This window comes from Geotrypetes seraphini, chromosome 8 (assembly GCF_902459505.1).
Source record: "Geotrypetes seraphini chromosome 8, aGeoSer1.1, whole genome shotgun sequence".
Classification (NCBI taxonomy): domain Eukaryota; kingdom Metazoa; phylum Chordata; class Amphibia; order Gymnophiona; family Dermophiidae; genus Geotrypetes; species Geotrypetes seraphini.
Genome location: NC_047091.1, coordinates 57,938,948 through 57,952,151, shown reverse-complemented (window position 1 = coordinate 57,952,151; position 13,204 = coordinate 57,938,948). Strand labels below are relative to the sequence as shown.

The window sequence follows — 13,204 nt, the reverse complement described above, 5'->3', positions numbered from 1 at the left end:
ACTAGAGAATGGCATGGTGGCTGTTACCCACGGCTAGCTGCGACTAACTGTGGGTAACCCGCCAAAATGATGGGGTTCAGGGAGGCCATTCATCGCTCTGTGAAACGAAGTAAAAATGAGAAGAAAGGAGACAAAGAGAATGACAAGAAAGGCTAAAGGGGAGAAAGAAAGTCACTTAACCCTCCATTGCCCCAGGTACAAAATAAGTGCCTGTATATAATATGTAAACTGCTTGGTTCATAGACAACCCCGCGAAAGACAAAGGCGCGCGCCGACAACTGAGCGCAAGACGGAGGCGCGCGCTGAAGAAAATTACAGTTTTTAGGGGCTCCGACGGGGGGTTTTGTTGGGGAGCCCCCCCAGTTTACTTAATAGAGATCGCGCCAGCATTATGGGGGGGTTTGGGGGGTTGTAACCATACACATTTTACTGTAAACTTAACTTTTTCCCTAAAAACAGGGAAAAAGTGAAGTTTTCAGTAAAATGTGGGGTTACAACCCCCCAAACCCCCCATAACGCCCCCACAACGCGGCGCGATCTCTATTAAGTAAAGTGGGGAGGTTCCCCCCCCACACACCCCCGTCGGAGCCCTAAAAACAGTAATTTTCTGTGGCGCGCACCTCCACACTGCGCTCAATTGTCTGCGCGCACCTTTGTCCCGGCACACTTTTGACCTGACACCAAACTGCTTTGATTGTAACAGAAAAGGCAATATTATAAAGTCACATCTCCTTAAAATAAATAAAAAGAAAACCCTTCTGCTACAAAAACCATAAAGAAAATTTCTCCAGAATGTTTAAATTTTAAAGAAGTTTTTTTCATATGACTTCTGAAAGTCTGACTAGCATCTAACTTTTCTAAACATTTGTCCACCTCTCATAGGAAGGCTTCAGTGGGTTGTACAGAAAAAAATGCTTACTAGTCATTTACAATATTTGAAAAGAGCCACTACTAAAACCTCTCAGCATTCATATAATCAGAAATAAAATGCATACCACTATTCTAAAACAGAAAAGCTACTGTGTACTACAATTTTGGTAATATTGTTATTTTAAAATCTAACATAAGATATGTGAAAACATAGCTACATATAGAAGATTTTGTACCTGTATGTGAAAAAGGCTGACTCTGCTCTAGAGGTCTTCTCTCATAGCCAATCTCATTTTCTTGTTTCACTGAAGAATGCACAAAGGACTGGAAGCCACCAGACTCGATTTGATCAGCAGCAAGAGAGGAAACTTCAAAAAAGAAAGAAACAGCTTAGAAAAATGTAAACTTTTACAATACAATTGGGTCATTCCGCGTCAAGTGGTCTAATTTTAGAAAAAGTGCCCCACCTCACCATCACGGATTTTGATGAAACTTTGTATGGTGAATCTTACATGACCCAAATGAACTCTGGTTAAATTTAAGATCTATCAGTGGAATACTTGTGGAGGAGATATAGTTCATTGTTTGATACCATATACAGTATCCCTGCACAATGTTGGTAACTTTGAGTCAAAATATTTCCTTGGCTATTGAAGCAAAACCATTGAAACTGGGCAATCTTATACAACTTTTTTTTTTCTTAGACCTTTTCAAATGTTACAACCAACATAAAGGAAAAAGGCCAAAGCAATTCAAACAAGTACACCAGGAATAAAACATTTCTTCCTATAAATTTCTTCCTACATCAAGAATAAGAGAAAATGAAAGAAAAGAAATACAGTATATATATTTACTTAAGCAGGCAAAATACATTTACAAACCAATACCCTAGTAAACCTGTGTGCAATTTTAATTATTTCACAGCCTGCTCAGTATTGTCAACATGCTCAACCTTATTTACAAGAAATGTTTCCAAATGAACAGGATCCAAAAAACAAAAGAATCGATTCCCCATGTATTCAGACATTTGCAGGGAAATTTTAGGAAAAAATGTGCCTCCCCCTGCCAAGACCCTAGGTCTAAAGAATCAAATTTGAGTTTATGTGGTGGTCTCAAACTCGCAGCCTGGGGGCCACATGCAGCCTGCCAGGTACTATTTTGAGGCCCTCAGTATGTTTATCATAATCACAAAAGTAAAATAAAACAGTTTCTTGATCATATGTCTCTTTAGCTATAAATTACAACATTATTATTAAGACTTAGCCAAAAGGAAAGATTTATAAACTATAAAGTTTTACCTCATGCAAAATTGTCATTTCTTTAATAAGACATTAACTGTGCTTTATCCCAGGACAAGCAGGCAGCATATTCTCAACAGGTGGGTGACCTCCAAGCTAAGCATAAAGGGATGGAGAGGGAGTGGGCAATTCAAGAAGAGATTTTGTAAAACAGACTGACCAAAATGGCCATCCCTTCTGGAGAAAGTATCCAGACAGTAACGAGAGGTAAATGTATGAACCGAGGACCAAGTGGCAGCCTTGCAGATTTCCTCAATAGGAGTTGATCTGAGAAAAGCTACAGACGCCGCCATTACTCGAACTCTGTGGCTCGTGACTCGACCCTGCAAAGGGAGACCAGCCTGAGCATAGTAGAAAGAGATGCAAGCAGCCATCCAGTTGGAAATGGTTCTCTTCGAGACAGGATGCCCCAATTTATTTGGATCGAAGGAGATGAAAAGTTGCGGGGCTGTTCTGTGAGGTTGAGTGCGTTGCAAGTAGAAAGCCAAGGCACATTTACAGTCTAAAGTATGGAGTGCCACTTCTCCAGGGTGAGAATGAGGCTTTGGAAAAAATACTGGAAGAACAATAGATTGATTAATTTGAAATTCTGAGACAACTTTAGGCAAGAATTTTGGATGAGTACAGAGGACCACTTTGTCATGGTGGAAGACTGTGAAAGATGGATCCGCAACCAAGGCTTGTAACTCACTGACTCTTCGAGCAGACGTGAGGGCAATCAGGAAAACCACTTTCCAAGTAAGATACTTGAGATGAGCTTTATCAATTGGTTCAAATGGAGGCTTCATCAATTGAGCCAGGACGACATTGAGATCCCAGACCACTGGAGGTGGTTTGAGCAGTGGATTAACATTAAAAAGTCCTTTCATGAAGCGGGAAACCACAGGGTGTGCAGACAGAGGTTTCCAATCAAGAGGCTGATGAAAAGCAGCAATCACACTGAGATGAACTCTGATAGATGTAGACTGGAGTCCAGATTGTGATAAGTGAAGTAAATAATCCAAAACAGAAGTGAAGGAGGTAGACATTGGCTCCATTTGGCGATTAGAACACCAAGCAGAAAATCTAGTCCATTTTTGACTGTAACATTGCCTAGTGGATGGCTTTCTGGAAGCAACCAAAATGGCCTGTACAGATTGAGAAAACTGTAGAGAGTCAGTTAGGTTGAAAGGTACCAAGCTGTTAAGTGTAGAGACTGCAGATTGGGATGAAGTAAGGACCCTCGACTGAGTAAGCAGAGAGGGAAAAACTCGTAGAAGCAGAGGCTCCCTGGTGCTGAGTTGAAGTAGAAGGGAGTACCACGGATGTCTGGGCAACTGAGGAGCTATCAAAATCATGGTGGCATGTTCTTTCTTGAGTTTGACAAGAGTCTTGAGAATCAGAGGATATGGAGGGAAAACAGAGAAACTGACCTGTCCAGTCCAGGAGGAAAGCATCTGTCTCGAGACGCTGGGGAGAGTATATCCAGGAGCAGAACTGAGGCAGTTTGTTGTTGAGGGGGGACACAAAGAGGTCTATCTGAGGGGTCCCCCATCGAGTAAACACCTGACGTAGAGGCGAAGAATTGAGTGTCCATTCGTGAGGCTGCAGAAGACGACTCAATTTGTCCGCCAGACAGTTGTGCTGACCTTGAATGTATACAGCTCTGAGAAAGATGTTTTGATGGATTGCCCAATCCCAAAGCTTCTTGACAAAGGGAGTCAGATCCTGTATCTCCCTGTTTGTTGACATAGTACATGGTGACTTGGTTGTCGGTCCAGACAAGGACTACGTTGTCATGAAGAAGGTGTTGAAAAGCTTTGAGAGCATTGAAAATCGCTCTGCGTTCCAACAGATTGATGTGGCAAAGACGGTCTGCAGGAGACCAATGACCTTGGGTACAGAGACCGTCTAGATGGGCTCCCCATGCATAGGTTGATGAGTTTGTTGTGAGAACCTTCTGATGAGGGAGAGTGTGGAACAGCAAACCTCTGGAAAGATTGGAAGAGAGCATCCACCAGTGGAGAGACTGCCTCAACAAAGGAGTTAGTGTAATTTGTTGAGAAAGTGGGTCGGTAGCTTGTTGCCACTGAAATGCTAGGGTCCATTGAGGTATGCGAAGGAAGTCTGGCAAAAGGAGTCACGTGAACTGTAGAAGCCATGTGACCAAGTAGAATCATTATTTGTCTCGCTGAAACTGATTGGAGATGAGACAACTGATGGCAAAGGCGAATGAGAGCATCTTGGCGTGGTGGAGGCAGAAACGCTCTGAGCCTGACAGTGTCTAGGATGGCCCCTATGAGCTGAAGAGACTGTGAGGGGTGTAACTGGGATTTTGGAAAGTTGACGTCAAACCCCAGACATTGGAGGAATGTAATAGTCTGTCGGGTCGCTACAATAACCCCTTGTTGACTTTGCTACAATAACCCCTTGGGGGCTTTGATGAGCCAGAAAAACTTGAAGACCCTGGGTACGGAGGGCTGCAGCCACCACCACCACCAGACACTTTGTGAAGACTCTGGGGGGATGAGGCAGTCCGAAAGGAAGAACTCTGTATTGTAGATGAAGATTCCCCACCCGGAATCGTAAATATTTGCAAGAGGCTGGATGAATCGGTATACGAGTGTAAGCCTCTTTGAGATCCAAAAAGCATAGCCAATCTCCTTGATTCATCAGGGAATATAAAGTTGGTAAAAAAGCATCCGAAACTTCTCTTTGACTAGAAATTTGTTGAGAGCTCCGAGGTCCAGAATGGGTCGCAAATCCCCCGTCTTCTTTGGGACTAGAAAATAACGGGAGTAAAAGCCCGTTTCCCGTTGGTTCGAGGGAACCTCCTCAACAGCTCAAAGGCGAAGAAGAGCCTGAGCTTCCTGAAGAAGAAGGGGAAGATGCGACGAATTTGAAGGACACTCTCTTGGAGGGCGATCTGGAGGCACCTCAAGAAAGTGAAGCGAGTATCCCTCCTGAAGGATGGTGAGAACCCAGAGATGAGGTGATCATCTCCCACTGGTAATAAAAATGGTGAAGACGACCTCCTATGGGTAGAAGAGAAGTCTGATGGAGGAAGGTTGGTATGCTCAGACTGGGAATGTCAAAAAGACTGAGCTGGTTTAGCCGCAGCAGGAGTCTGAGCTTTCTGCTGTCATTGTTGCGGTGGCGGTCATCTAGGCGGAGGCCTGGAGAAAGCTGGTGTCATTTTTTGAGGATAACGACATGGTGGCTGCTCGTATGGCCGAGCAGGAGGAGTCTTAGGCTGCAGCCGAATCAAGGAAGCAAAAGAGCGCTCATGTTCAGAGAGGCGCTTTGTAGCAGCTTCAATGGCAAAAATTTCATTTCCCTGGCAAGGCAAGTTTGCTAGACGGTCCTGCAAATTGGGATCCATATCAACAATGCGGAGCCAAGCGAGGCGACGCATGGCTACTGCAAAAGCCGAAACTCTGGAAGAGAGCTCAAAGGCATCGTATGTGGCTTGCAGCATGAAGAGTCGAAGTTGAGACAGAGTTCGAATAATCTGTTTGAATTCTGGCAGACACTGTTCCTCAAGAGCCGGATAAAACTTAGGCATGATTTTGAGGAAGTGATTAAAATAAGCAGTGAAAGTGTAATTGTAATTGAGAATTCTGTTAGCCATCATGGAATTCTGATACAGCCTATGGCCAAACTTGTCCATGTTACAGCCCTCCCTGCCTGGAGGGACCGCAGCGTAGAGCTTAGATGGTTGAGCTTTCATTAATGAAGATTCCACAACCAAGGACTGGTGAAACAATTGAGATTTCTGAAATCCTTAAAAGGTATGGTGCGATACCTGGATTCCAGCTTAGATGGAATGGCGGTAATGGAATAAGGAGTTTCCATATTCCTGAAGAAAGTTTGCTTTAACATTGGAGTCATAGGAAGCCGCAAGGTCTCCTTGGGTGGATGAGGTAACTCCATGTGGGCCAAGTATTCAGGAGTGTACTTGGAATCAGAGTGGAGATCTAGCTGAAGAGCTTTCCCCATGTCAAAGACAAATCTCGCAAATGAGGCAGACTTCGAGGTAGAAGGACCTGCAGGAGAAGGAGAGCGAGACTTAGGAGCCACCGAATATGAAGGAGAAGCCTCTCTGGAATATTGAGGAGGCGGCTCAGAATCCAACCGCAGAGTGACTGAAGAAGCTCCACTACCTGTGACAAGAGGAGTCAGAGAATGCTTGCGCTTAAGAAGTCTCGATGATGAAGTCCCCGGGGTGTGAGGCATAGAGTGGGTCGAGACAGGGGGAGAAGGCTCCCTCGGAGGTGGTCTTGATGGAGGAGTCTTCGACCTCGATGGACTTCGAGACGAAGCAGCCGGTGTAAAAGCTTTGCAAGACCTATGTTTAGATTTTGAAGAAGTCTCGACAGCCTTTGATAAACGAGGCATAGAAGACTCAGTATCCGGAGGAGAGGTCTTCTGCTTGAAAAAAGACTCCCGACTGCACTTGGAAGCAAGATGCCTTGAATGCCTCGAGCGATGCCTCGATTGAGGTTCAGGAGACTGTGTCCCAGGAGGAGGCGAAGAGTCACTGGATGATAAGCGACAAGACTTCCGAGGCTTGCCTCGAGGTGCTTCAACAGGAGGCTCAAGCTGATGCTCAGGTTGGCTCATAGGAAGCAGGGTCGAGGCCGGGTGGAGCTGAGCTATGACCGAGGAAATCTGAGTGGTCAGAATGGCTCGAAGATGCAGCAGTGCACTCCAAAGAGGGCGACCTCGAGGATGAGTATTCCCTATGTTTGGAGGAACGCTTAGCTGGAGGTCTCGAAGAGGCTGACAGGACCATAGGCATGGCCTGGGATGCCTGAGACTCTGGAGGCTTCTTAGGAAGGGTACCTGAAGGAGAAACAGGAGACTTACCCACAGATGAAGACTTCGCAGGAACTGCAGGCGAGGCCTTCGAGACCTAAGGTGTCGAGGCCTTGGTCGAGGCAGTCACGGGTGTCGGGGTCGAGGTCTTGGAAGTTGAGGCCAACCCCGAAGCCAAGACCCTTTCATTAGACTGTTCCATTGTGCCAAATAGTTGAAGAATTTTAGCACGACGTCTGCAAAGGGCTCGAGGTTGAAGGGTAACACAGCGCGAACAAGTGTTGGGGCAATGTTCAGGACCCAGGCAAGTGATGCACCAACGATGAGGGTCGGTGAATGAAAGTACCTTGCCGCACTGGCTACACTTTTTGAAACCGGTAAGAGGCCGGGACATAGAAAAAAGAAAGAACTGACGAAAGAACGAGGTTCAGCGGCCAGGCCTAGGCCGACAAGCCGCCGTCCAAAATGAAAAAATAAAAAACTTAAAAAAAGGAGAAAAAGACACGCGGGTACAGCGATTGAGAAAAACAACAAAGCCGCGGTGCGAGAAGGCAACTAAGTAGCTGCAGAGCTGAAGTGAAGAGGACAAAATTCCAACAAAATGGCGGCCAGTTAGGTCATCAACTGTGCTGTCTCCCTCATCCTACTTTTGTTTTTAGTTCTATTTTGCCTTATTTTTGAATTTCTTTTTTTACTGGTATTGCTTTTGTCTTTATTACTTTTATTTGGGACTTTTATTCTTGTTTATATTGTTTTTAAGCTCATTTTAAACCGATTCTCCAGTTTGACAGTTGCTCCGGTCCATCAGCTGAGGGAGCCTCTCACCTGCTGCTCGACTGGTTCCTTGGCAGCGGTTGAGAGATTTTGGATTGGGTCCTGGTTCCTTCATGGAGGACGAGGAGCATCTGGTTTTGGCTCCTTGTGTCAGCGTGCCGACAGCAGCGTGCGTCCGTTTCACTGCATTTGGGGACGTGCTGTCGGGGAGGAAGAAGGCGCATCGGAGTGGGCCTAGAGGCGGTACTGTTGAGGAAAGAGCGACATCGGAGGGATCCCCAGCATGTGCAGCAGTGTGGTGGAGCAGTTGTCCTGCTTGGAGAGTCAAGTTGTTCGTTGGAGGTCCCCGGGATCCTGGGTGGCGGCCATTGGATCGGAAGATGATGGCAGTTGGTCGTTTAAGGCAGCGATTACATCGAGTTGTTAGCGGTGGCTGTCCGGCTGTTCCTGTGGTCACCTGATCCTTACAATCTCGCCTGCATTTAGCATCGCCTTTCCTCCGTTTCAAAATGTCAAGCCTGTATTTGACATTGCCCATAATCAGATCCAATTTGACTATCCTGCAATTTGGTATTTCTCTGACTCTGATTCCATCTGTCTAGACTGGCATATATTCTTTATGATCATCTTCATCAGATCATATTGTTTGATTGGACTTTATTTTATTTTATATATATTTATTTTATATATATTTATTTTATATATTGTTCATTATTTTTTTCATTTTTATTTTATTATTTACTTTTCTTCCCAATCCTTATTCATTTATTTATTGAATTACTTGTTGGATTTTTCTTATGCTGTCTCAATCTCTTTCTCTGTCTTTATATATTATGTTTTTTTTATTCATTAATTGTTCCTCAGGTACTTTAGTTAGATTGTGAGCCTTCGGGACAGTAAGGGAATTTCTAAGTACCTATCTTTACTTATCTTATTTATTGTATCCTTAATGTATATTTTCTGTAAACCGCTTAGAACCTAACGGATTAGCAGTATATAAGAAATAAAATTACATTACATTACTTCTCGGCTCCGCAGAAAACGTTGAACTGAGGTACCTCACAGGAGATGCGCGCCCTGACTCAGGCGTGAAGGCACTAGCAAGCTCTTATAAAGATCTTCAAGCAAGTCTGCTTGCTAGGATGTCCACCGCGGGGCTCCGTCGGTGATGTCACCCACCTGTTGAGATTATACTGCCTGCTTGTCCTGGGATAACAAATGTTATGGTAAGTAACTGTGCTTTATTCCAGGACAAGCAGGCAGCCTATTCTCACATATGGGTGACCTCCAAGCTAACCAGAATGGGATTGTGGGAGTGTTGGCAACTTAGAAGAATAAATTTTGTAATACTCTTTGGCCAAAATGGCCATCTTGTAAAACATCCAGACAATAATGAGAAGTGAAAGTATGAACCGAGGACTAAGTGGCAGCTTTGCAAATTTCCTCAACAGGAGTGGATCTGAGGAAAGTTATTGAAGCCGCCATGGCTCTGACTTTGTGGGCTGTGACTCGACTCTGTAGATGCAGTCCAGCCTGGGCATAACAGAAAGAGATACAAGCAGCCATCCAGTTGGAAATGGTATGCTTAGAAATTGGATGTCCCAACTTGTTTGGATCAAAGGAGACAAAAAGTGGAGGAGCAGATCTGTGTGGTTTGGTGCGTTCTAAGCAGAAGGCCAAAGCATGTTTACAGTCCAGAGTATGAAGAGCTGATTCTCCAGGATGAGAATGAGGTCTTGGAAAAAACACTGGAAGTACAATAGATTGGTTGAGATGAAATTCTGAAACCACTTTAGGGAATTTAGGATGAGTACGGAAGACCTTAAAGATACTAGGATGATGATTTTCTCCGACGCCTACAACGGGAGCAAGAAGAGTCGGGTGCCAGCTTGCTGGGGACGCCGCCGGAGAGTAGTGCGGTGGTGAGATCCCCTGGGCTCGATGTCACTCTCAGCCCCGACGTCAGGACGCCACCCCTTCAACCGACGCCGCAAGCCGCTAGCTCTCCACGGGACCAGAATGCACCCGAGGAGGTAGCTTCTTCTTCGTTCCCAGAGGCTAGCATAGAGGGCTTGCCGAATACAACGACGCAGAGTGACATGCTCTCTCTGCAAGGACTTGCGACCGGGACAACAGAGGCTGGGGGAATAGAAGACGCCACTGAGGTAAAGCTAATTTCAGAACATTTAGATACTACAACATTACAACTTTTTTCACCTACAAAACCCCCTAAAGTCACACTTGATGCATTATGGGACTTGGTAGTGAATTTGGGGAATTCTTTAAATCCTCAAATAAAAAGTTTGGACAAAGAATTAAAAGAACAAAAAGAAGAAATAAATGTCTTAAAGCAGGATATTTTTCAACTAAAAATAGAGTCACAAAATACAAGTAAGGAGCTAATGTTTTTGAAACAAAATCAAGATTTGTTGGTTAAAGATAATATAATACTCAGGAGGAAGTTGGAAGCTCAGGAGAATAATGGTCGAATTAATAATTTGAGATTTATAAATTTTCCAAAGATCTTGTCAACTTCTCCTAGAGAAATGGTGAAAAGGTATTTTATGGAAATATTGGAAATCCCTGAAACCTCCTTACCTCCTCTTACAAGAGTGTATTACCTTCCTGCCAAGCCCCAATCCAAAAAAGAAGGAAAAATTGAGGAACCCCGGGAGAGATCATTGGACATTTCTGCAATACTGGAACAATCGGATAGAGAATTGGCTGTTCCAGCCACTCTCTTGTTGTCTGTTGCTTTGGCTCCAGACAAGGATTGGATATTAAAACTTTTCTTTAAAAATAGGTTCAAAGACTTCCTGGGACATCATATTCAGATTTTCCCCGATGTCTCCAGAGAGACTCAAAAAAGAAGGAAAGAATTTCTACTTCTAAAACCTGGAGTGACCCAAATAGGGGGTATTTTCTTTCTGAGATATCCATGTAAATGTGTGGTTAGATATTTATCATTGAAGTATATTTTTACAGAACCGTCTCAACTGATTAGTTTTCTCTCAGTGAAACGTCTTGAAAAAGGAATAACAGCACCCATGGAAGGTTAGCTCCCCGCACTGTAGTAAGACATGGATTTTCTTTTAATTAATTTGATTTATATTTGTCCTACTCTTTAAATCTTGGATCCAATACATGGAGGACTAGTGTGTGATCAGCTAGATCATTATTACTTTATTTATCTATTTTTATTTTCAACTGAATTATGATTGTGGTATATCTTAATTTTGGAAATTTAGTTCAGTATGTTTTTTGATCTCACTTTACTGTACAAGATGTATATGCTTGGTAATACTGTAAAATTCTATAAATAAATAATAATAAAAAAAAAGATACTAGGAGTTACTTTAGATAAACATCTTACACTGGAGAAACATTCTGACTTAATATTTAAGAGTATCTCGGTGCTTTGGAAACTTCTAACCATAAAAAAGTACTTTGACGATGCCTCTGTTTGTTAGTACAATCTTCCATTCTGAGTATTATTGATTATTGCAACATCATATATCTGGGTGCCTTTAAGAAAATTACAAGGAAATTGAGGATGGTACAGAATACGGCCATCCGTCTCATTTTTGACTTGAAGAAATGGGACCATGCTACCCCTTTCTATCAAAAGTTACATTGGTTGCCATTGAAATCCAGAGTTCTGTTTAAGTTTTCATGCATCTGCTACAAAACAGTATTTGGTACATTACAGAGTTATCTTAACCCTCACTTCACTGTGAGTTATAACAATAAGAGCTCTTGTAGAATACATCTGTTTGTTTTTCCCTCATTAAAGTTATGTCATTATAAAAGGTTCTTTAAAAGAACCTTTTCTTTCGAGGCAGCTAAACTAAATTCATGGCTCGCCCAAATTGTGCTTGATGCCACTTCTTATCTTGATTTTAGAAAGCAGATTAAAATTTAATTATTTAACAGGCTGAGTTCTTAATATATTTTATATAATATATTATTCTTTTAAGATTGTTGTACCCTCCTTTTATGGCATGTATGTATTTTTCTTATATTATATGCATATAACTTGTTGAATTCAATGATTTGCACTGTTTGTATTTCAATTAATTGTTGTGAACCGCCTAGAACTTCCTGGGTATGGCGGTATACAAAATAAAATTATTATTATTATTGTCATGATGGAAAACTGTGAAAGGTGGATCAGCAACTAAAGCTTGCAGCTCACTGACTCTTCGAGCAGATGTGAGGGCAATGGGAAACACCACTTTCCAAGTGAGATATTTCAGATGAGCCGTAGACATTGGTTCAAATGGAAGCTTCATTAACTGAGCAAGAACAGAGATCCCAAACCACTGGAGGCAGTTTGAGAGGAGGTTTGACATTGAAAAGTCCTTTCATAAATTATGAAACCACCAGATGAGCAGAGGGGTTTCCCTTCAATAGGCTGATGGAAAGTAGCAATTGATGGACTCTGATAGATGTAGACTTGAGGCCAGAGGTAGATAAGTGCAAAAGATAATCCAGAACAGAAGATAAGGAGGAATGTTGAGGCTCCTTGTCATGAGAGATGCACCACATAGAAAAATCTAGTCCATTTTTGGTGATAGCATTGTCTAGTGGCAGGCTTTCTAGAAGCCTCTAAAATGTCTCGTACAGATTGAGAAAACTGAAGGAGTCATGTTGAGAGGTACCAAGCTGTCAGGTGTAGAGACTGCAGGTTGGGATGAAGTAGAGACTTCTGACTCTGTGTTAAGCAGAGAAGGAAAAACTGGTAGAAGCATTGGCTCCCTGCTGCTGAGTTGAAGTAGAAGGGAGTACCAAGGTTGTCTCGGCCACCGAGGAGCTATCAGAATCATAGTAGTTGATCGTTCTTCAGCTTGACAAGAGTTAAGAATAAGAGGGAATGGAGGGAATGCATACAGGAAGAAATTTGTCCATTCCAATAGAAAAGAATCTGCCTCGAGGAGATGAAAGTATATCCTGGAGCAGAACTGAGGCAGTTTGTGATTGTGGGGATATGCAAAGAGATCTATCTGAGGAGTTCCCCACTGAGAAAAAATGTAATGAAGAGGTGAGGAATTGAGTGTCCATTCGTGAGGTTGCATAAGATGACTCAATTTCAATTAAATTTGAAGAACTTCGAGAGACTTATCGTTTGCCGGCCACTGACTGGTATGCCTATAGGCAGTTGCACCATTATTTGACTGAGTTGACCCCCCACTGTGCTACAGGAGGAAGTTCAAGAAAAGTTGAAAGAAATGGTTTGTCTCACGGCACAAGTCCCTATACCATTGAAATTTCATCATAAGTTTCTACAGGAGCTATCGGACGACATAGATTATGCGGACTTAGCCCGGAAATGGACTCTGGACTTGAATGTCACTATACCTGCAGATATGATTAAGAAAGGCGTTTGCCTAGGCAATAAATACATTTCTCAAGCTATAGAGAAAGAGAGGAACTACAAATTTTTGCCAAGAGCTTTTTGTGCACCG

At 43.1% G+C, this 13,204-nt stretch overlaps 1 protein-coding gene across 2 annotated transcripts in view; it reads right to left on the bottom strand.

Annotated features, from left to right (window-relative positions):
• The window catches only part of HNRNPUL1 (heterogeneous nuclear ribonucleoprotein U like 1), a 329,125-nt gene that overhangs the window by 302,389 nt on the left and 13,532 nt on the right, over positions 1–13,204 (bottom strand). For both annotated transcript variants that reach the window (XM_033955122.1, XM_033955123.1), the window contains exon 2: positions 1,107–1,238. In XM_033955122.1, the coding sequence (XP_033811013.1) occupies positions 1,107–1,238 (132 nt within the window). The remainder of the gene's footprint in view (positions 1–1,106; positions 1,239–13,204) is intronic.